The sequence below is a fragment of the Pimephales promelas genome, chromosome 21 (genome assembly GCF_988280905.1).
Source record: "Pimephales promelas chromosome 21, fPimPro1.hap1.1, whole genome shotgun sequence".
NCBI classification, from domain to species: Eukaryota; Metazoa; Chordata; class Actinopteri; order Cypriniformes; family Leuciscidae; genus Pimephales; species Pimephales promelas.
In genome coordinates this window covers 21,154,249-21,179,911 of record NC_142789.1, presented here as the reverse complement: position 1 = coordinate 21,179,911, position 25,663 = coordinate 21,154,249, and the positions used below count along the sequence as shown (strand labels likewise).

Below are 25,663 nucleotides of genomic sequence, written 5' to 3'. Positions count from 1 at the left end.
GATGCATGTTTATGATGATCCAGGGGTATTGATATCCATGTTGGTGTTTTTTGTGTGTGTGCTAGAAATAACATTTACTTAAAGATGAATCAAAAGAATTATATTTCACAAAACGTTCAATTCATTGATTTATAAATGCAACATGTATGATTCAGAGATATTGATAGGCCTATCCATTTTGGTGTTTTTTTTTTGTGCTAAAAAAAGCATTTACATAAAGATTAATCAAAATCCAATACATTGATCTATAAATCATATATAATCCAAAAATTACCAGCAAAAACAGAAAACAGCAGGAGTTTAAGCATGTATTATCTAATGAGCTGGCTATATGGCAGAAAACATTGGACATGATTTAACAGTCAGTGTGCCAGTGAAAATTAGATGTTTAATGGAAAACTTCCCTTTTGGCCTCTCTATTATGTTGCAGAAGTGTTTTGGATTGGATGGGAAGAGCACCTGTTGAAATATCCGAGATGAGACACTTTGGGGGTGGATCTTAAAGTAAACTAGTCTAATATTGTTTTCTGCTGGTCTTAATTCTATATGGTCTTCACCAGGCCAAACTGGTCTAGGTGGTCCCCCTCCCAGACCAAGGAAAAAAAAAAAAACTAGACCTCTTTAAAATCAGCCAACATATCAGGAGTCTTAGGCTGGTTTAAGATGGCCTAGGCTACTTTCTCAGTTGGCCATTCAATCTTGCTCAACACCAATTTGATCAGCAAACCACCTTATTCTTTTTTTCAGCAGGGTTTTGGCTAGTTAGGCTGGGAGACCCCTCTTGACCACTTAAACCAGCTGAACTCCAGCTTAAACCACCTAAAACAGCTGAGACCGACCTGTTCAGCTTTTCAAACATGTTAAGTAAATGCAGGTTGTAACTGTTTTTTGTTTTTGTTTTTTGCAGGCAATTAAAGCACCACGATAAATAGGCTACAACCAGCGCGGTAAACACTGTTTACTTTAACAGTCCTCCCACTGAAGGGTTAAAGGGATTTACCATCATCCGCGGAGCGGGTTAGTTATTGTGGCGCAGCGCGAGCCTCTGGACGGCGCGCTGCAGCGGACGAGCGCTCGAGCGCAACTTCAGTACTCAGCACTGAGCGCCGACAGCAGTCAGCAGTGCCAGCAAACATAAACAATGGCGGAGCGGCTGTGAACCCAGCTCAGCGGATCGAATTTGCCCCATGGACGGGCATTTCGCGTACATAGACATGGAAAACCCGACCGAAAATCCAAGCAAGGCGGCGGAGTACCTGAAAGAGCTCAATAAAATCATCGAAACCCAACAGGAGTTGTTGGAGAAGCAGAAGAATCGGATTGAAGAGCTTGAACAGCAAGTGTGTGATCTTTGTCAAGAGAACGCGTGCCTGAAGGATCAGCACCAGAGGCACCTGGCCACCTGCAGACTGCAACAACAGGGCAACAGTCACCCCACGCTGGGTGCCATAAAGGAGAACGTGATCCAAGAAAAGTAAGAGTCCCACTTTTGCAAAGCTGTCACTGCTGGTTTCGTGTCTCGTTTGGACTATGTGTGAATGGAATATCTCTAAGCAGGAATGTCATATGCTGCTCTTTTAAAGAGACTAACGTTAGCTCAAGAGTGTTTATCTGTGGGTCACGCTGACCATGAACAGACTCGCTTAATGGGACGGCTTTGGGTGTGAGTAAAATACCTACACTTAAATGTCAGCGGGCGTTTTATGTATATAAAATGCCTGTCCTATTAAATTGAATATATTTATATAATCTTCAGGGAGCACAGCAACAGTCAGTTACAAAACACAAAGCAATTTTTAAAGAATGTCTCATGTCTGCGATGCTTATAATGCTGTGGCAGCTTGGACACAAACACACACCCATCGACGGCGTTCGATTTTGACAGGCTTTTGACAGTTGAAACTGTCAACACAGCGTTATTACACCAAATCCTGTCTTGTTCCACGTTTCAACGGTGTTGTTTTATATACTTTATCCGGGTTAGTTAATAATCCTGGGTTGACACATGTTTCGAGATTTCACACTGTACGTTTGTAAGTAGGCTACGGGTTAATTTTCTTATTTGCATATTTTAACGAGGTTAACGTTGATTGGACAAATACAGCACGCAACTTAATTTAATAACGGATTTAATAACGGGGTACGTGTCCATCTATGGAAACGTTGCCAAGTAGATCAACACCAATCCAGTCTCTTTATCATTTCAGTAAACTCGTTTGCCTTCGCATGTTTGATTTTGTCTTAGACATAAGACTAAACAGCGCGTGAAAGTTCAGAAGAACTGTAAAGCTCATGAATATTATTCAAGCTCTGATTGGGTGGGTTTGCCTGTTGCCAAACAACGCGCTAAATCCACATTCTCTGGAGAACAAGGGTTTAGTAGGCTAACTCACGGTGTGAAGCATTGCTAACCGGGTTTTAAATGAACCCAGGGCTAAATGTGACACGCCCTAACGAACTCTATCTTTAAAAAGTATAAATACAATGAAATTAAGCCTTTTTCCTCATCTGAAATCCGAAGATACCCTGTAGGAGTCATAGGGTATTGCCGCCAGATTTAGTTGGCTATGACAAAAATTCCTCTTTTTAAGCAGGCTGTTTATTTAATGTTTCATTTATAAGAAAATTCACGATTTAATTAAGATAATCCATCGCGGAAACATCTGTTTTCCAGATTTTAAACCAGTCTTTGTGAGACTATATGTTGACTGGCAAACGGCAAACATTAGCTAGTTGCACTCTTCTCAGCTTTTAAGATAGGCCTGTGTATTTGTTAATATACACTTTAAAACAAGCTTTCATATCCTTGTGATTGTTTGAGCTGTACTGCCCGTTTGGAATTCCTACACAAACCTAATTTTCGATGCAGTTTGTTAATAGGCTACAGTGTTACGTCACAACACCACTCTGACATAAGCCCACTCTAATCTGCTAAATTACTATTTTATTATGTTGACAATCAGGAGCTCACACAGCTTCTGGTGCCACACTATGTGAGGGGTTTGCTGGCTTGCTGCAGTGTGTTAGGATTTCCAAGTGGATTCACTGCAAGAGATAAGTGTTTATCTGGCATATTTATGGAAATTTAGTGTTTGGATGAGTCAGAAACATAAATTTCTCCCGAAGACATGTGCCGTTTTTAAGCTGGAGTTGGATTTGGAGTTTAGCTCTATGTGAACATGCAGTTGTCACATTATCCCTTGTAATGCAAACGCAGTGGCTGATCACTTATGATCTCTTATTTCTACAGTTTATATTGTGGAAAAAATGTCCTATTCCGCTAAAGCACTCAAAAAGACACATTTAAAGATGTTGATGTTTCATGAGCTGAGTTACACTTCACTTGCACTTTCTACAGTGCATTTTGTCAGCTTCTGTAGTAATTCATTGCAGAGAGGTTGCAGAGGTAAAAAGTTTGGCCTTCACCTTTCTTCTAGGCAGTGCAAATTCTTTGAGACTGAAATACTATATCTGTTCGATACAGTTACGATTAGGGAAGATTTTATTTTATTCCTGGCTCTACAATGACTGAGCTTTGTGCTGTAATATTTGCCATTCTTTTTTATTTTCAACTTGCTATTTGCTCTTTGCATATGCCTGACTTATCTGTGCCTTCTTGAATGTCAAAACAGATCTGTTCATAATATGCTGATTATGCTCTTCTTTGTCTCTTTTTCACCATCAGGCTCTCTTTGGTATGGTTAACTTAAAGTTTATTTTTTTATTGTGTTATTGTGGTACTAAATCAGAATTACTATAACGTTGACTCACGGTGTTCCGGACGCATACATTTTAACACATATATTTTAACAACTATAAGCAGGGTTGGTCGGATATGAAAGAGGATGAGGCAAAGATGACACGGATATATATAGATGCAATGACCATGAAGTGTTTATTTATAGAATTTGCGGGAAACGGTCGAGTGTCCGGAATACCGTGATGTCCGGAATACAATGAGTCTACATTACATATGCAACATACATCACAGTGGTTCAAGAGTTGTAGAAAGCATGGCATTATTGGTAACATTTCAGTTATTGGGCTTGCTTTTTCTCTGGGTTCGTGGTTTTTTTTTTTTTTTTTTGGTACATGTGAGGCAGAGAAAAGATCAAATGTTTATCATCATTTGCAGAGAGGTTATTTCACTGGAGATGAATAAACAGAAAGGTCCTCGACAAGAACAATCAATGTATTGTTTGAGTTAAATACAATACACACACATTGGTAGTACGACTTGAAAGTGTAATGTACCTGAAAAAGTGTCTTGAAACCCGTTTGGCCCGAAGGTGGAAAAATGTTCATGCAATTTTTTTTTTGCCAAATATCTTAAATGTATGCATCATTGCAATTGCCTGATTAATGTGATTTAATCTTCTTTTCTCAGTCTCCTTTTGTATTGACCTGTGAGACCTTCAAATCGTTAGAGAAGATCATCTGCTCTGATCTTCTGACATCCTCATGATTTCAAGGACTCTGGGTTTAACACTAAAGGAGAATGAGGAAAAAAAAGACCACTCCAGTCATTCTGCAACTTATTCTACAGAATAACTGGAGGAGAGAGGAACGTGCATAGTCATAAAGCTATTATATTTATAGCAATGTGTCAAATGCATGCTTCATTGAGATTTCCTGCGACGTGAAGTATGCTTCCTTTTTCCGCACTGTCCTTTACTGAGCACAGAGTCTTTCAATTCACTGGGATTCGAGAAGATCATCTCACATTCTCATGATTTGAAGGACCCTGAGTTTAATGCCAAAGGAGAATGAGAAAGGATGACTTTGTCACAGACAACAGTAAAGCATGCATTTAAGATACAATGCTGAGAATATCACGACACAACTTGATTTGTGACTACATGTTCCTTTTAAGTTCCGCCTGCATCTTGAATGGAGTGGTTTTCTTTTTTCACTCTTTGGTGTCACACCAAATATACTTTATTCGTTTTTAGAGGAGTTTAAGAGGATCACCTTCTCCGATCTTATTCCCTCATGATTTTAACAGTCTAAAGGATGTGATATGACTTCATATGACAGGCAATAACAATAAAGCATATTATGTAGCTTGAATTCACTATAGTTGTCTTTTTCTCATTCTCCATGATTATCTTACATCCTTATGATTTGACAGACTTTAACATAATATGTCAACATATCTAAACTTGGACATTTACTCGGGGCCTGTACCATGATGATAGTTGAACAGCCTCAAGGTTACACGATTAGTTTCGAGTTGACAAAACCAAACCAATCCAACAAGGAATTGTTGGTAACATGATACTTATCATTAACTTTCATATCAACTCAGGCTTTGATCCTGAGTTTAGCTGTGACAACAGTAGTGAACAGCGAATCACATGGAAACTGCGATTCACTTAATATAAGGAGATTTAGAAAAAATACACTGCAAGAACAAATACCTGTATATGAAAAAATCTTTCTTTATCAGTCTCAGTCCAAGTAAAATTTGAGAAGTTAGTTTAATTGATGGAGTTATAGAGAGAATTGAACATTTAAGCTCACGTGAACTCATTTTTATAGCTTTATCAATTGATTCTAACGCTTATTCATTTAATCTAAGTGGTTAATAATATTGATACATAAAATTGTAGATTAAGGGCATAATAATTACATAAATAATATCTAAATCATACAAAATTATTATTATAAATAAGCACTGCTAAAAGCCAGATGATTTTGTCTTCAAAATCATTTGCTATGTTGCCTTTAATTAGGAGTAGTAGAATCAGGGGGAGTGACTTTATTGTGTCAGACTTTTGTCCATTTGCTTACCGCTGATGGGTCTAAATTCTGTTTTGAGATCTCTTACCTGGAAAAGACAAACCACTTTCATGGTGCCTAAAACCCAGTCTAGTGCCTGACCTGAAACAAACCTGGTTAGCCACCTAAACCGGCTTCATGGTAGATGACCTTGCACTGAGTTTCTTAAAAGCATCAATGGTCCATAGAATGTTGACCACAATGGTCTCTACGATTCAGGGTGTCTGAATTTTGAATAACGAAATCAAAGTTTGAAGCAGCGTGTCAGATATCGCCAAGTCATAACATCACATTTCTACATACACGTGCAGCTTTGCTTTGACAATCTGTTTCCTTGCTGTTCCATATTTTTATATATGGAACTGGTGCCATTATCGCTTGTGACTGCTTGCAAGCACACACTGTGATTTTGAGAATGGAAGTGTAGTAGGCAATGAAAGTTCAGCCAATGATTTATGTGTTGCAGTTCACCTTAGAAGGGGACTGTATTTGGTATGCGTTGTTTCTGCACCATATTGTAGAGAGTTAAAAGACCGGTGTTTTTTTGCTGCAGCCGATTGCTGGCCCTCATGCCACGAAGCACTTTGCCACGTCAGCTCACGGCTTTGTGCTGACAGAAGCAAACTGGCAATCGCAGCATAGCCTGAAATGGCTGAAGAAGCTATTGGCGATTTTTGTATTCAAATGTCAGTTAATGCAATGCTTGTGACATTTTCTAATATTTACATAGTGAATATTTGTGAAGTAGCAGCCAAAATGTTAAAATTTTGGCAATTTCCTCTGGTTGGTTTTTAAGCAGTTGTCATTGTTGTAAATATTATTTTGCGGTTAAAGGGGACAATTTAATATTTAAGATATTGTTCACACAAAAAGATTTTTTTTTTCTCAAACTTATGTCAGTCTAAACTGTTCTGTTCTAACAAGATCTAACCATTTGAAGAGTTCAGATGCAAAAGCCTCTAAGTGCCATTTGAAATTTTCTTCTAAAATGATCATTTTTATCAAGCTTATATATTTAAGTTCAGTAATTTCACTTAAATGACAATGAAGATTACCTATGAATTGCCATTTAAGTGAAATTACTGAACTTAAATATACAAGCTTGATAAAAATGATCATTTTAGAAGAAAATTTCAAATGGCATTTAGAGGCTTTTGCATCTGAACTCTTCATTTGTAATGTGATAAAGTATCTTTTCCATGTTAATCAGAGTAGTTGTCCTTATCAGCCGCAACAGCGATGCATCATGAGAGAGACAGCAGATTCTGTTTTAGAAATGGTTTCTTCTATTCATAGAGATGCACCGATATGGAAATTTTGGCCAATATCGATACCCAATCAATCTTTGTAGTTGAAAGCTGATAACAGATATATTGGCTGATAAATAATAATAATTTTTTAAGAGCCTAATTACAAAAATAAAAGTCTCACCATATCGCACGGCACAAGTATAGACCATTTCACAAGATGTAAACAACACTGGTCCAGAAGCACTTCCTGTTTCAGTTTGTAACTGTTTTCTTTATTTCACATGTAAAGAAAACATCCTATAGATGCTTGTTTAACTTTTTGATTCAGTTTTAAATGTTCTGTTGGTTGTATTTCATCCCAGCTTTTATGTAGTGTTAAAAAAATGAAACAGGAAGTGCTTCTGGGCCAGTGTTGTTTACATCTTGTGAAATGGTCTATAATGTTCTCATTATAAATTTATGTTGCCTATATCTGCAAAGTGGTTCCAATCATATTTTAAGCTATTAAAAACCATCATGGTGAACAGTGCGTGTCTGAAATGTCTCAGCTGAAGGAAATAATCCATTATCGGCTTCATTATATCGAAATATTGAAAGCGCAATAATTAGTTGCAAATGCAGTGTGCTTTGCAGAGACCCCGCCCACACTCTCTTCTGATTGGCTGTGATTTTTTTGATTGATTTTGACGCGTCTTGTAGTCGAGTCTCATCTGGTGTGGACAGACAAATTGCTTGTTGCTGCAATCTTATTGTATAATGTCTGATTATGACATGGAAGACTTCCAATCATATTCGGGAATCGGAAAACACATTTTTATTACTCTCATATTTTATATTCTGCCTATCCATTGCAAGTCCACCAACAAAAACTTTCGCGCATCAAAAAGTACAAATAAAGGTGTACAGGTAGGCTAAATCCGGTTTAATTAACAGGTTAAATATTTGGGTGAATCATCTATTTTTTTAGTTTTGTCTCAACAAAGGCTTTAGATTGTGTTTGTAGTCTCCTTTGTGATAGTAAAAAAGTACACTAATTTGCAAGCCAGTTTGTTTGTACGGTACTTTCCTAAAGGGAAATATCACTGTTGCCAAGTTTATATCAGTCAAGGACACATAGCTCAAGGGAACTGCATATAATCTCATACCGTTCGTTCACTATGCTGTGCACTAACATCTCTAACTCAAAATCAATGGATGGCAGACATACAATACACTGTTGCCAGAGGTAGCGCATATTTGGCTGCAAATACACCTCTCCCTCCACAAAAGTTTAGTTATTTTAGTCTGTTAGAATATAAAAGTGATTTTAATGTCACCTTTGTTTTCTACTGACTTAAAATGAATCGTCTAATTCTTCCATTGAACACATTATAGTGTCTCTTTGTAACAAGGGTAGCAGGCATACAATGTGTGTTCAGGTTCAGACTGCAAATGGCACATTTCAATCTCCAGCGTGAGGGATAATTAAGTATATGTATGGGATTTCAGAGTGGCCCAGGGCATAAGCAGAACATGTGCCTCCTATGATGTGTTTTTCCATAAGGGAGTGGCATCCATCTCAGATAGTGGAGAACAGACTATGAAACCTTTGGGTGGATGTGTTGCACTGCCATTTGAATAAGATGAGAAGTAAACAAACATGAGATCTGCTGTGAGGCAATGACATTTCGAAGGCGTATGTGACTGGTAAAATTGCTCCCTTGAAAATACTGTATATGATTGTGTATATTAAATGATATATTAAGCTTAAGCTACATAAGACTGTATAATAAACGGCAGGTATCTGAGGCTTAAAGGAATAGTCTGTGTCCAATACAAGTTAAACTCCAACAATAGCATTTGTGGCATAAATTGAGGTTACAGTGAGGTTCTCAACAAAAGAAAATATCAATTTAATGAATGAAAAATGCATTGAAATGAAATTTGAAAATGCATCCATCTACTGATCCGTGGATATTTCAGTAATATTGCTTTTTTTGTACTATTATAGTTCATGCCATCGATCAGATTAGTTGCAGTGCAGAGACGTGGGATATTGTTTACTGGTGCAGAACTAGTTGCAAATTGAAACTCCTGTCATAAATTTCTTAGGCTTCATTTTCCAGAATTAAGAACCCTCACAGGATCTGGAAAAGTGTGTTGCAGATGGTATAAGATTTAATGAGATGACAGGGCTCACAGTTATATAATGATTGTTAATTTGCAGTAGGAGAGTGTCTCTGTTTATTTATTTGGATTTAGAAGTCTTTTTATGTCTCAATGTGTGCTGTGTATGTGAAAAGGCTGACAATATGTGGCATATTTCTCCTACTTTATGAATTCTGTAAACAAGCTGATCAAAGAGCACCATTTCCGTCTTAAAGGGATGCTCCACTTTTTATTATGGAAGTCAATGAGACCAGAAACTGTCTGGTTACTGATATTCTTCTAAATATCAGAAAATCAGCTGAATGGATACGAAAACGTTAAAACTCAACAGTTTAACTTTGAGGGAGTTGTAAAATGAGCCTATTTCCAAAAAAAAAGTGGAGTATCCCTTTAAATTGGGTTTGTGGTTATAGTCATATTACACCCCAAAAGAGAATAATGTGCTTGCTTGTAATAGAAACTGTCACAATGCAACTACTAAAATAAGCTTCATTTCACTTCCAGCTTCAAATATTTTTTTTTTACGCTAATTACAAGATTAAAAATGGTGTCATGATGCTATATAAATATCAATCGTCCTGAACTTTGCTTTATGCAAAATATTTTGTTTTATCGCGGATGTTAGCTCTATTTCTAACACAGCAAAATAATGACATTAAATCACAGTATTCTGTGGTCAAATATTTTTATATAATGTATACTAAACTGTATAGTTGACTCATGTTCCAGACAAACGATTTCTGTTAAAATGATATAATGTGCTTGCTTAATTCTAGTAGAAATTGTCATAACCTTATACAACAACATCTCTGTCGCTTAGGTCGGCGGATTGCATGCTCATGCTCACATACTGTAGTTGTGTGTTGTTGTTTATTTATTTATTTTGGGTGTATAACACTTTGGTCAACTTCTGTTGACTTGACTTTGTTATTTTACTGGATATTTATTATTACAGTACCACAAGTGATTATTATAATTATTTGTAATGTTTGCATACTTTGTCCCTGTGACGTTTATGGTGTATGAGGACAGCTGGAGGCAACAACAGTAGAGACCTTCAATGTATTGAGTGTGAAATCTAAATGGCCCATTAAAAAAAAAAAAAAAAATCCAGTTACTCTGCAGTTCATTCATATTCTTTGATGCAGTGAGATGATGGTCCTAGTATAGAGAATTGACTTTATGGTGACTGTTGCCTTCCATTTGTAATATTGTGATAGGGATTCTCATGGGATATTATCAGCTGGTTAAATGGAAACCATCTATCTTGTAACCAATGCAAGAGATATCCTATAATGGTTGAGATGATCTGTGTCTGAGCTTGCCAGCAGCATTTTACCACACTGAGCAAAGAAAAGGAAAAATCCTTAGTGTTTTGTTCCATTTAATTGCTCCATTGTTTGAGTTTTATGTGTTTTAGCTGGCTGGTGCTTCAGATTATAACACTTTGTGCTGCATTTAAACATAATTACCAGAGCATGATGGGAAATGTTGTGTTAAAATGAGGAAAATTGCAGTTTATGAAAAATTCGGGTGAGGCAGTTGTTGAATGATCTCTCGAAAAATATTTGTTTCCTCTTGAAGCAATGTTTGTTCATAAGATTTGCTACTTGATTATTTGCCATCACTGCTTTATTTGTGTTCTTGTTTGGGAGGCTGGAATATATTCTCATGCTTTGATTTGGAATTGCCACAACCACGGACAACTTTCGATGAGCCATGCCTTACACCGGGGATAAACTGTAATTGACGATTGATTCCACCGTTGATAAGCAGGGCCTCTAAGCTATTAGTCACCAAAGGCCTACAGCATGAGCCAGACCTGACAAAGAGGAGCTTTTATTGGATTCTGTCTGGGGAGCCTACTGAGAAAGCATGCTTCCTTGCAAGCCACATTGATTGATGGTGATTTGGGTTTGGGTTTGGCCTTGTTGAGACCAAGCATAAAGGATGCTTAGTAGTCGTCCGTGGATCTCTCAGGACACACTGGGAATGAGAGTCAATATTTCACAGTTCATATCATTTGTACCAGGAGAATGTTATATTATCTATATGCATTGTTGACAGGTGGCTCTCATAAATTTGCCGAGAATGTGTCTGGTTCATATGTCATGCCGAAATCAAGTGACCATTATATTTTATGTCCATTTTAGTTTTGCTGAAGCCCCACAGCCCGAGCAAGAAGGGGACGACAACCCTCTAAAATTTGAGTAAATCACTTGCATTGCATATGTGAAAATTTTCATGCTAGGCGACTTAATAACGTCTGTCATTAGCCATAGGCCTTATTCAGATCAGCGCCATGACAGGTATGAAAGTGAGGCTGTGAGGGATAGACGTACCGTGTTTCCAATGGCATCCGCTGTAAAAAGCTGAATAAAGCGGCCAGATTACTTACAATTTTCCACAGCTTACATTGTCGGGAGTTTTTTGTCAACTGAAATTTCTTGGAAAGATATTTTTCCAGTGTTTTATAAGCAGAACAATCCGAAAACACAATAAATAACAGTACAGCCCATTGAAGAGATGCAGATCTATCCCTCACAGCCTCGCTTTCATTCTCATTAAAAATCAAAGATGGCGCTGCCGTGAATAAGGCGTATTGGCTAATAAATTGTTATATTTCACACGGTATAAGTTTAGCACTGAATTGCATGTTGAATAAATTGTATTGAATTGTATAAATTGTATTGTACAATGTAGGCTGATTAGAATTTCATTCTATCATTTTTAGTTTTGGACGTCTATACACTCTCAGAAAAAAAGGTACAAAAGTTGTCACTGGGGCTGTACCTTTTCAAAAGGTACACTTTTGTACCCAAAGGATGCATATTGGTACCTAAGTGGTACATTTTAGCACCTAAAATGTACATATTAAGTTAGCACCTAAAATGTACATATTAAGTTAACACCTAAAATGTACATATTAGTACCTAAAATGTACATATTAACACCTAAAATGTACATATTAGCACCTAAAATGTACATATTAGCTCCTGAAATGTGCATATTAGCTCCTGAAATGTACATATTAGCTCCTGAAATGCACTTATTAACAACTAAAATGTACTTATTAGCACCTAAAATGTACATATTGACACCTATAATGTACTTATTAGCACTTTAAATTGACATATTAACACCTAAAATGTACTTAGCACCTAAAATGGACAATTAACACCTAAAATGTACTTATTAGCACCTAAAATGTACTAACACCTAAAATTGTACATATTAGCACCTAAAATAGACAAAAGTTTACCTTTTGAAAAGGTACAGCCCCAGTGACAGCTTTTTTACCTTTTTTCTGAGAGTGTACAGTTGAGAGCAGGGCAATCTCTTAAAATAACTGGGTCCCAACATCCGTCCCAACATACTGTACACCGCCACATTCACATCACAACTTTAGCAACGCAGCAATAAAATAAACCAATTAAATAGCCCACCCCTACTTTGCCCTAAATGGTTTGTCATTTCTTTGTTTTTGTTTTGTTTTGGTTAGAAATTTTTAAAAATATATTTTCTAAACTTCTGCCCAAAATATAGGGAAATAAGTTTGGCTGTATTGCTTAGTGATGTACAAAATAGCCTTAAATCTTGATTTGTTTTTTAAAATAACCCACCACTCATTTTATTCATTAATTCATTCTTTTAATTTTGGGATGAAATGTCATTTGATGACTGGCATTTAAACAGGATTTGTCGTCATATCGTCATAATTCATTATGATAATTTTGCATCTTCTTTACTAATGAAGTTACATTACCTGCAATTGCAGACTCTTATCGCTGCAGTAGCCAGAGGCAGCAACACAGCTGGAGTCCGGGCATAATCACACTTTTTATCTGAAATTGAAAAATGTGCAGTTTGCGGCCCTGTCTAATTTCCAGACTAACATCCACGTTAACTTTTCATAAAAACCTTGGAATCGGTTTCGGCCTCTTGCTAAATGTTTTAGACTGGATTTACACGCTGTTAGAATTTCATAAATTGTAATGATTAAACAGAACAGATGTATTGTCAAAGGTTTTGTGGAGAACATGGAAAACTAATTGTGCCGAATAGATCCCTCAACTGTTTGGGTCATGACTGAAAAAGTCACTGGCTCTGCAAACCTTAATGTCTTGAGTTTAGTCTTAATTATCTTCTTTAGTTTACATTGATCTGTTTTTCCATATTCTAATCTGCATCCCTGCAGGAGCCCTATGGCACATTTTACCTTGAGCTGGCCAAGAATCTGACAAAGTCTGGCTTTAAATTTTGAACTAGGCCTAATCTGTAAACATTTGACAGTGACCATAAATAAGAGGGACCCAACCTCTCAGCTCTGTTCTATTGCAGCAGGATTGTGCATCATTCAGAATTGAATTGTGAGTGTCGTTTAACTTCCAACTCAATTTCTGAATTCAAATAGAGGAAGCAAACTGATGCGCAATTGCAGTTTGAATTTGAATGCAAGGAAGTATAATTACAATGTATTGCAACTTTAACTTTGAGACCCAGTTATTTTAAGAGATTGCCCTGCTCTCAACTGTAGACGTCCTCTTCAATCTGAAAATCTTCATGGTGGCATGACAACATTCAACATTCTGATTCAGATTTTTTTTTGACTTAAATTACATTGGGTCTCATTGCAGCACTCTTGTGATTTTAGCCAGCCACTATTGCTAAGTAATTTATTTAATATCTATCCTTTATCCAGTATTTAAATAAACAGAACCAATACTTATGCTGCTTTAAGGTTTAACATTTGCTCTCCTCTGGCCCTGTCTTGTCCAAGCGCACTTTATGTGGAGTCACTGATAGTTATGGGACACCACAGAGATAACCAACAGCCTTCATGCTTTTAATAGACTTTCACTTGGGGGTTTTATGGTTTGTTGAAACACCCGCTGTGTTGGAAATGGACTGTCGTACTCATGAATGATCTGTCTGTCTCTCTCTCTTTGCCTGTAGTTTGTGAAGCAACAGCAACCAATCCATCATCAATGAGCGAGACATTTAGTAAATGCCAAAAAGAAATATCTTAATATGGAGAGACAATGACTGTTGTACTTATAGATAGAGGTTGTTCATTGTTCATCAGAAACCATGGGAATAAAGTTTGTCTGTTTGTTGATAGATATGTCTGTTAGTCTTTAAATTAATATTTCCGTCTGTCTGTCTTTCTGTCCATTGATTGATATTTCTTTATCGACAAGTCTGTCCATTGACTCATGCATGATGTGTTCCATCCGTTAGATTACGTTTACCATTCTGTCGCTTGTTATTTTTAATTGGTTACTATGTGTCTGTACCCCATCTGTCCATTTTTGGTCAATTTGTTTTCTGTACGCTGGCCGTCTGTCCGCCAATAGATATGTCCTCCATCTGTACATCATCAGCTCTCTGCCGGCTATCTTTCCCTGTCTATTATCCGTTTATCCATTGGCTGGTTGCTATCCGTAAATTATCTATTCTATTTGCTGTTCGTTCATTGACTACTCATTCTATACCTTGTTTGTTCACTGTCCATATGTCATTCGTTCACTGTAGGTAGGTTATTTATTCATGGTTTGTCCGTCTCTTCTTCAGTACATTCATCCATAGATCCATCTATTTGTAAGTAGATACATCCATCATATCCGTCAAAAGATATCCATCCCTCTGTGAATGTTTTTTTATTATTGAAATGTCCACCTGTTGTTTCATCATTGCATCGATTAGAGATGTCAATTTTCACAAATTCCCATAATAATTAAATAAATAATTCACACTGTAAAAATGAATAATTTATTAAATATTAATAACAAAAATTAATAAATTAATTTATCTAATCAAAAAAAATTGTGGCAACAGATTACAAGCAATATTATTAATTAAATTGAACAAATTAGAATTTACAGTGCACAATGTTTTATTACAATATCGTTCTCTTTATAATCTTGTGTAAAGTGACAGTCCCAATAGTCATTATTAGTCGTGCATTGTCGTTTGAGATGAACGCGCTAAAGTATCGAAAGTATCGAGTATCGAAACATGTCTTGTTTTTCGGTACCAAATTTCGGTACCTAAGTGGTTAATCTTGTCAATGTCGGTGAAACAATAAGCATGCAGCATGATTGGCTGTGGCGGAAAACACTAGTTTATGCATTATACTCAAAATATGAGTGTGAAAAAGTCAACAAACTGAAAAATAAAATAAAAATTTAGGTAATTTTATATTGTTAAAACTGGTTACATAAAATTGGTATCGAAAAAGGTTTCGTTCAGGAACCGGTATCGAAGTCAAGGTATCGGTATCGGTATAGAACATTTTGTTACAATACCCAGCCCTAGTCATTCCTGCGTGTGTCATTCAGTAGGACTCACTCAACACTTCACCACACCGGCGCGCATGATCCTGCTTAATCGATGATCGATAAGTTTTATCGATTAAATGTGTTATCGACAATTAATCGATTGTTGATTAATCGTTGACATCCCTAACATCGATACATATCTGTTGTTTTGTCTGCCTGCCTATGAAAGTTAACACTTTTCTTTCTCAGCAAATATTAATATAATACAAACATTGTTTAATTTAGCAGTGTTTCAGTTGAATTTGTCTTGCAGAGTCTAATTTGATTAATTTAGCCCCCCCCCCACCCCACCCCCAAACCATGAGAGTGCACCGCTCTGTAGAGTTCTTATGAATCTTCGAACAGAGAATGGTAAAAGTGCTTTAGTCTGCTCTCTGATTCTTTGATAAATGGGCACTTGCTTTCAGCAGAGCTAAGTAGCAAGCCCAACTCCCACTGCACAGCACTAAGTTTTCGATGACAGTTTGATTTGAGTGCAACTTCTCTCCTGTGAGAGGCACATCAAAATCTGCTGGAGCACTGACTGTTGTGTGCTTCTAATCTCTGCATTCAATTTGGCCCCATTACTCCTCAAAGTGGCTGACAGGAGAGGGCAGGGTGCATGAGGCAAGAGATTTAATCCAGCAGCACCAGAGAAGGTTCTCTAAATCATTGCCTGGGGGTGTGTAGATTAGTGCCCCAACGCACAGCACACTCTCAGGTGCTGAAGGAGGTGAGTGACTGTGTAACGTCCACCATTTCTGTCCCTCCCGCTCACTCCATCTCCCTAATGCGGCAGTTATCTGAAGCAATATAGGAAGGCTATGTGTTGCAGTGATTTTCCTTCCCTCTGTGCTGCTGATGTTGAATAATTTTAACCAAAATATAAACAAAATACAAAACGTTTTATTGCCATAGAATTTCTGTAAAAATAATGTAGGGATGCATCATTTTTGGCAACCACATTTTTTTTCTTGTCTGTCAGTCATAAAGAAGTCCAAATTAAACATCATTTAATGACTCGTGAATGTAAGTACACATTGATGGCCTAAGACACGAAACGAGCAGATTGTGTGAGAAAACGAACAGTATTTATATCGCTTTTATCTCTTGTAGCCACAGCCACGTCCAAGAGATCTGATGGCGCGGACGTTTTGTGGCTGTGTTTACAAGAGGTAAAAACTATATAAATACTGTTTGTTTTCTCACACAATCCGCTCGTTTCATGTCTTAGGCCATCAATGTGTACTTACATTCATGAGTCATTAAATGATGTTTAATTTGGACTTCTCTGTGCATGCTCTTTGAGGTGGTGACCATAGACGTGCATTATATGACTGACAGACAAGAACGGTTTGACCTAAACATATCTAAATTGAAATTACATCTTGGATGCCCTTGAGGTAAGCTAAAACATACCAAAAATTTATTTCAAAGTGAAATATCCCTTTAAACTGGCTATTTTCAGTTTAGGTAGCCTAGTGAAAACCGAATTTTGGTTTCCGTTTTTGTAAAAAAAAAAAATTTCAGTTCATCATTCATCCTAAGCCCTGGTGGTTGTTGTGCATGGTAGAACAAACATGGCCCCTCAGGGCCTTGGCTGGAGGAAGGTGGGGTGGTGAAGGAGCTGTCTTGAGGAGGCTGAGAGAAAGAACAGAGAGTGAAGATTTGCTTGGCTCTATTCACCCTTAGGGCAGTACTTTACAGCTACCTCGAAAGCCCTCTTTTAGATTACTGAGTGTCCTGGCTTGCTGAGGCTGCTGGCAGTGGCCTTGATGGTTTATATTCTGTGTGGTCTTTGTAGTAATCATTTTTAAAATGCTTCTTCTGTAGCATTGTAATAAGCGAGTGATCAGTGAACACTTGACACTGCCATGTGGTGTTGTGCCAATTCTCACTGTAGAACAGATTATATTGTTATAGAAATGTTCTTAATATGTTTTCATATTGGTTAAAGCTGCAGTCCGTAGCTTTTTTTGGGGGGTTAAATAGGGCTGGCTATCGTTTAAAAAATTTCGATACCGGTTCCTGAACGATACTTTTTTCGATACCAATTTTATGAAATCCATTTTAACAAGATTACATAACACATTACCTCAGAAAACCTTTGTTTTTTCAGTTTTAGTCATGCTCCTTAGCCAGTGCATAAAGGAACACATTTTTTGTTTTGTTTTTGTGTCGTTGTGCATTTCATATGTATTTGTTTGAGTACTGATTTAACGAGTTAACCCCTTAGGTATCGAAATCTGGTACCGAACAATAAGTCATTTTTCGATACTCGATAGTATCGAGGCAATTCGGTCGGTACCTAAAAAGTATCAAACTCTGTACCTAGCCCTAGGGTTAAAAATGATGCAAAATACATAATTGAGAAAATATATAACCAGCCAGTTACATAACCAATACATTATCCAGGGTGTTGAAGTACAACTCATGTAAAGTTGCCTTTATAATTCCACGAATGACTGCAATTGCAGATTTCGAACAGAAATGGTGTCAAAGAGGAAAAAACGCCAACTGCAGCTTTAAGTTATGGTAATTTGTCAACAACTGCCATAAGACATCCGTTTAACTCTTGGCTTACTGTAGAATGATGCTCACCTCTTTAATGGGACCATGCATATAAAGTTATTAATTGGTTTGTTGTGACTGGCAACAGTGGTGAGATAAATTGGTAGTAAAAAAAAGCATTATTTGGTTATTTTGTTTTGAATATGAAATTTACTATATATTGGTACCATATTGGTTATCAGATGATATTAGGGTTTTTTGGCATTGGATGATTGCATATTCTATTTAATACTGTTAAATCTAATATTTAGCAAATCTTAAAATAAATATCCACTTTCAATACCATACATTATAATTTTGTAATGCCGTAGCATTCAGATGTCCTACCCTAAACAATAAAGTGAGTGGACAAAACTAGTTTCCATGTGGTGGACTGTTTCTTATTCTTTTTCATCACAGCCCACAACTCACAGCCTCTGACTCAACCACAGCCAAATAAATCAATATTCTGTTATTACAGTAGCGGCAGGAGAGGCTGATTCTGAATTTATGAAACATTTGTAACCCAAGCTAAATCTTAGTATGTCTTATGATTTGTTTGCTGATATTAGTTCAAATGTGATATTAGGATGTTTGCACTTTTTTTTACTGAACTGTTTTTTGCACACTGAAGAACCAAATTATGTGTATGAAGTACATTCAGAATATACCATTCACTTTCAGTTTGGCTAATACTTTTAATAGTTTGAGCTCATAATTAGATTTTAACTTCTCTCTATACTTCCAGTTTTGAATTGTGGTCCAAATGCTTTGATTAGAAGCTTTGCCAGTCATGTAAACAATAGCTGTTTGGATCCTCCTTTTGGCCTCTTTCATATAAAAAAATCCCTTTTGTCTCCTGAAACAAAACCAACTTGAATGTTAACTATTCACGAAGCATCTGCTGCATGCTGTCTATTTATTCCTAATCCAAAGGGATGCAATATTCAGTTTGCTGTGTGCTGGGTTTTTTTTTTTTTTTTTTTTTTTACAGCTTTTTCTAACAGGCCTTTCTTCAAGATGCTTTGAAAAGTGAGAATTTGCCACCTTCCTGCATGAGAAGCAAACTGTCACCTACTTCACCAACTGTCAAAGCACAACTAGTCACTACTCGCCGCTGTCTCCCTACTGCTAGCAGGTTCCCAATTAATGTCGCCGCTTCATGGAACGTCACAGCACAAGCCTTCATCTGTAATGGGTTCCCTTTATTTTGTTCTTATTGCGCCTCTAATGAAAATGGGAACCACACTGTTAATGTGTTCCTGTTATATTTGCATTTAATAACGATTGCCTAAGGCTTAGCAAGGTTTAGAAGTCGAGCTTTGAGAGGCGCAGGGTCTTGAAAGTTGGTAATTTCATTGTTGATTTATGAGTTCTGCATTTGGCTCAGACACTTCCGCTAAAGTCAAGCTTCTAACTTGAAAATCCACAATAGCCTCCCACATCACTAATCCGAGATTTAACCGTGGTCTTCCCACAACGGTGATGAGTAATGTTGGGAGTCTGTTTACATAATGCTCAATATGTTAAGCCTTAAGAGCCTTTAGATCTTACTACAGGCCTGCAAACACACTTCCTTGGGGTGCATTTACTCTCTATGGTCCTGTTTGCATCTGGTATTAACATCCGCCTCACAGTTCGATCACAAGTGGTCATCTGAGACACGACTGTTTATTGCTGCCATTAAATACGTTTTAAATGTGTCTCCTGTGATCACTTGTGAGAAGGTCTCTGATTTTCTGTCTTTATGTTGATGAAGCCTAAAAATATCTTTTTGTTGTAATTAATTGAAATCAGTGGTGAGGCAGCACAATTTTGGGGAAAAAAATACAATTGTGATTAAAAATACAATTGCGATTTAAATTTTTAAACGCCATTTTTTTATTTTACAGTGAAATATTACAATAGTAATAAATGTACTATAGTTTAATTTAGTAATAACTATTTTATTTTACAGTACTATTATATGTATTTTAATATAATTATATATATATTAGGGCTGTCAAACGATTAATCGCATCCAAAATAAAAATTTGTGTTTACAAAATATATGTGGGTGCACTATGTATAATTGTTTTGTGTGTGTATAAATATATATATACACACATGCATGTATATTTAAGAAAAAAATATTTATATCTATTTTATATGTATGTATCACATATAATATTTATATGTAAAATATTTATATATAATATAAATTATATATAAATCTATCTACACTATATACCTGAAAATATTTCTTAAATATATACAAGCATACTGTATGTGTGTGTTTATATATATATATATATATATATATATATATATATATATATATATATATATATATATATATATATTTGATTACACAGTGCAGCTACATACATAAACACAAACTTTTATTTTGGATGTGACTAATTGCGATTAATCGTTTTACAGCCCTAATATATATATATATATTAGGAATATACATTTTATATATATATATATATATATATATATATATATATATATAATGTATGTCATGTTTTACTGTAAAACAAAAAAATGCTTAATTTACACTTAGGAAAATACTATAAAATAATGTTATTTTACAGTCTGTAACATTACAATACTATTATTTATGTCTTAATTTGTAATTTTCCAATGAAGGTGTCCTTGAGTCTGTGATTTGTTAGAAATGTCAGACTGCTTTACATTCAGAGGTAGAAAGTGTTCACAGAAGCAAAGCATACTTTTTTTTACCATCATTAATTTCACCACCCCATTGCTATACATCTCTCTGAGGCCCTTCTGTCATTTTAGCCACCTGCAGGGCAACAGTGAACCAGGGCAGAGCCGCAGGTGAGAACTGTTGTATGCCAAAAGTCAAAGGTCATGTAGATGAAGAGAAGCTCCCCAGGGGCGTTTTAATTAGGCTGTGATATGAAATCATCTCACCCTGTGCCAACATCTGAGGCGATTTAGCATAACTGCTCTTATTCAGCCTGGGCTTTTCAATAATTAGACAGAGATTAATGAGGATAATTTGGATTTATGTAACAGGTTAAGTAGACATTCTGTGCGACAGAGTTCCAGGGAGCAGGAGGCCAGCGTGGACGATGACTCCAGTGAATATATAGGGTGTAGGGACTAACGTAAGATATAATCCTTTGACATGCTGATGAAAACTGAAGTTCAGGAAATTTACTGCTGCATTGTTGGTCAGCTGGTTCTGAGACAATCATTAGATGAATCGTTTTGAAAATGTTGTGTAATAACGTTTGAAAGGTGTGATTTGGCTCTTTAAATTACAGCACAGAGATCTTCTCTCAGGCTGTAATCACAGGTTTGGGAACAGCCCCAATTATCTGAATCAGTTTAAGAGCAAGATTGGTGGCCAGAGTGTACACTGCTTAAGGTACAAGCTTAAGGTGTCCTTAAGGTAAGCTCCTAGAGCTCAGGGAAAGAAAATTTGAGTGTATATCTAAATTCAGGAATTAAGCCAAGGAGAGTTTTTTTTTTTTTTTTTGGCCCATGATGATGTCAGATAAATTTTAAGGCGAATGCACACTGCACAGACGGCAACAGACACTTTGTCGGGTTTCGTCATATCAGTGTGTTACCCCTGTCGGCATCTATTGGTGTTGGTCGGCACTTGTTTTTGCCAGTTGAACATGTTGAATCGGTGTTTCTTGGGTCGTGGAATGTCTGAGAAGTGATGTACTGTAATCTGGTGATTTGCTGCTTTGGTCGGCGTCTGTCGATGTCGTGTGAATTGGAGAGCTTGGATTTATTGGTTAATCAGAGTCCTTTCAAGTGAAGAGAGTTGTGTACTGTTTTACATGAGCTTGATAATCAGTTAATTCTGAACACAGCCACGCACCCTATTATAAATGTGTGTGTACACAGTTGGTTATTCCAAATAATAAAGATTGCTGATCAAATTTTATTCAGCAAGGACATATTAAACTGATTAAAAGTGACTGTAGACCTAAGGTTACAATACATTTTATTTCAAATAAATGCTGTTATTTTGAACATTACAATTTATCAGAGAATCCTCCAAAAATTGTTTCATGGTTTCCACACAAATATTAGGCAGCAGCACAAATGTCAACATTGTTGGTAACACTTGATTTTAATTTGACGTAGTTCTTAATTTGGCATTGTCTAATTTGACATAATTACAAATAACCCTAAACCCAACCATAACTCTTTACAGTAAGTAGACTAAGTGTAGGAAATTAATACTACTCAGTACTTTTTTGAGTAACCTTAAAATAAAGTTTAGCACCAAATCAGCAGGATTTCTAAAGGGTCATGTGACGCTGAAGACTGGAGCAATGGCTGCTGATTTTTTTTATTTTTTTATTTTTTTCCTGCGCATACTCATTTCCCTTTTTTTTACATTCAGATAATCTTTGCCAACAACTAATGCTCACTAATAGCATGTTAATATTTAAAAAGCACTAGTAATTTAACACTTGCTTTTTAACACTAATTTTATTAAATGTCAACATGAAAAAAAATTTTTCAATGGCTAATGTAATTTAGTAAATATGTTTGCATGTTTCAGGAAAGCTTTGGATAGGCCTAAGCACAAATATTGCTCTGTTGTAAACAATGGATGATAACAGGATGTCCACTTGCGAAGTATTGTGTTTGAGAAGTTCACACATCCTGTTTCTGAACCTGATGTTCCTGATCGGAGTCAAAATGTCATTAATGCATGTCCTGCTTTATGAAGACAGAGATATGTGTTTATGTTTGCCAGTCGTGCTTTTGTAACGAATATTAAACGTGCAAAAAAAAAGAAAAAGATAAACAGCTAAAGCCTTAAGGTAGTCAATGACATTTTGCTTCAGCCCTTTTCTCAATATTAGAACGTGAGGTTTGTTTTTATGCATTTTCAGCCGGTCTGTTCTTTAATCCCATGTCATCTGTTGAGCGTGTCCGACAGGCTACTTTTACCAGGCCTGAACTGTACTGAACCCTTAAGTCGTATTCGCTCCATTTAGAAGCTCGTTTCTGCAGGCATGTGATTATGTCAGGGCTGCTGGGGTTCTAGAGGTTACATTATTTTCACCATAGCAGAATTGCTCATGTTCTAATGTCCCTTTAATTTCTACGTATTTACTGGTGTTTGAAAGAGAATGAAAATCACTTTTGTGGGGAATTAACGGAATGAATAGATTGCTTTCTTTACATGAAAAGAAAAGAAGCATTGTTGCGATACATACATTTATATGGCTTAAACCAGCCTATGGTGTGTGTGTTGGCCTTACCTCGTCACAAAGCTGGTTTCTTCTGGCCAGGCTGCATCCAAAATACAGTAAAAACAGAAATATTGTGAAATATTCTCTCCTGAGATGACCGAACTGGATATTTGGAAGGGTGCGAGAGGTTTGAAGTAAGTTTGTCTGCTCACTTATTGGGTGTGTTAGAAAAAACATTGCTGTTTCTTTATCCTCGTGCTGTTACTCATGATATTTGAGGAGTTGTAGAATTTATCTCCTGGATACGTTTTGCAAACATACCCATTATCTAATGAATCTGAGTACTGCTGGGAAATGTTTTAAGGTTTTTAACAAGGCACCATGGGCTGTTTAACCTGTTTGCCTTGCCGTAAACCAGACTTGGTAATTTGGTTTTATCCTGTGGGGGCTCCTGCTGATATTACCCACAGCACTGCTGTACATGTCAAGCTTTCTTGAACGGTTAAATAAAACAGCGATTTCTCTCTTTCTCCACCCATCTTGCTCTCTCATCTCGTGTGGATGTGAGTAAGCCACCTCCTGCCAGTGATTGATAATGCCCCTCATTATTTGTGCCATTTCATCTTTGGCTTCCTGGGGAAAGCCTCATGCAGAGACTGTCTGTATGCTTGGAGCACCTGCTAATGACTCTGAAAACAGCCCGCTCTCCACACACATTCGGCAAAAATTCAAAGCAGAGGCAGGAAGTTCGGCACTGGCCACACGCTTTTACCAGCTGGTGCAAACGATCGTCTTTTCAAATCGCTTGATACCGCTTTTAACCCAACAAGAGTCAAGGGCTGTTCTGATTGCAGGCTCACATGCCTGCATACTAACTGCTCGTTCTGTTTCTGTTTAGTATGTATACTTGGTGTGTACATTTCTTTATGCAAGGAATACCCAGGTTTGCAAGAATATTGTGTCCCACAATGTGCCTTCATTTCAACTTGTCATTTGCAGTGTGATGAAATAGAAATAGTAGTTAGTATGAAAGTATGTTAGTATGTCCAAACATTTGTACAAAATTATTTGTGCCGATAATATCGGCCTGCCGGCATTATGCATACGGATATTAGGCATTTTCCACACTATCGGTATCGGCAGTTATAATGGCCGATAAATGAATATTTAAAAAAAAAGAAAAAAAAAACGTTGTTGCAGTGTAGTTGGCTGACTGTCCTTTTAACTTTTGACAATGTGACTGAAGTATTTCTTTGATAGCACAGGACAGTAGCCAATGAGGCATGTCATCTCTCCTTGGCCTGTTATATTGAAAATGTATATTTTACAATTTGCAGTAAGACGTTATCCATTGTTAAATTATGGCTCATCATAGACTAGCTAACCACTAAGCTAGCTAATGCCACTATCATCAGTGTAAGACCGCTAACGTTAACATTAATGAGCTTTGGTTCCTCTGTTCTATTGCGACAATAAAAGAAACAAGTTTCTTTTTAAAATGCATTATCATATTATTTTAGTTAAAAGTCATACATAAATACAAATAACTAATGTTAGGGAAATCTGTTTTGTTGTGCGTTTCTGAAAAAAAAAAAAAAAATATATATATATATATATATATATATATATATATATATATATACATCGGCCGATATATCGGAATATCGGATATTAAAACCAACAAATAATTGTATCGGTTTCGGCCTTCAAAATCCTTTATCGGTCTGGCTCTCTATATATATATATTATATACACATACATATTAGGGCTGTGAAAAGATTAATCGCGGTTAATTGCATCCAAAGTTTGTTTACATAATATGTGTGGTATATATTTAAGAAATATTTGCATGTATATACTTTATATATATATTTACACAAAATTATATATTATTAAATTATAAATTATATATACAAAGTAATTATACACACTACACGCATTATGTAAACACAAACTTTTATTTTGGATGCGATTAATCATGATTAATCGTTTCACAGCCCTGATTTTATGTAATGATACACGTATTCGTATTGAACCGTTCGGTACGAGGCTTTCGGTTCGGTTTTCGGTACGCATTTTTGAACTGAACGGTTCGTTGAACCATTTTTCCTGCTGACCAAAATTTTGTTATTTTAAATGTAGGTGCGCTCACAACATTGCCCAGCATCAAATGGCAAATGTAATGTAAGCGTAGTACCGTAAACGAAGCGAACTGTATCGAACCGAACCGTGACACAAGTGTATCGTACCGAACCGTGAATTTTGTGAACCGTTACACCCCTAATATATAGTAAAATAATGCCTGCATAATTATAAAAATGCCTGTGGTTTCACTTAAGTTTTAAATAATAGTAGCTAGCTTATAGTGTGGTCTTTAGTAACCAAAGAATATTAAGCTTGTTTTTCTTCTAAAATCCCATGATTCCTCACCGGT

At 36.4% G+C, this 25,663-nt stretch overlaps 1 protein-coding gene across 3 annotated transcripts in view; it reads left to right on the top strand.

Moving 5' to 3' along the window:
- Positions 1-1,011: 1,011 nt before the first annotated feature.
- Positions 1,012-25,663, top strand: part of iqsec1b (IQ motif and Sec7 domain ArfGEF 1b) — a 165,007-nt gene continuing 140,355 nt past the window's right edge. For 2 of the 3 annotated variants that reach the window (XM_039673422.2, XM_039673417.2), the window contains exon 1: positions 1,012-1,474. In XM_039673422.2, coding sequence (XP_039529356.1) covers positions 1,188-1,474 — 287 coding nt within the window. In that variant the 5' untranslated portion in view covers positions 1,012-1,187. The remainder of the gene's footprint in view (positions 1,475-25,663) is intronic. The other variant, XM_039673418.2, reaches the window with a different exon arrangement.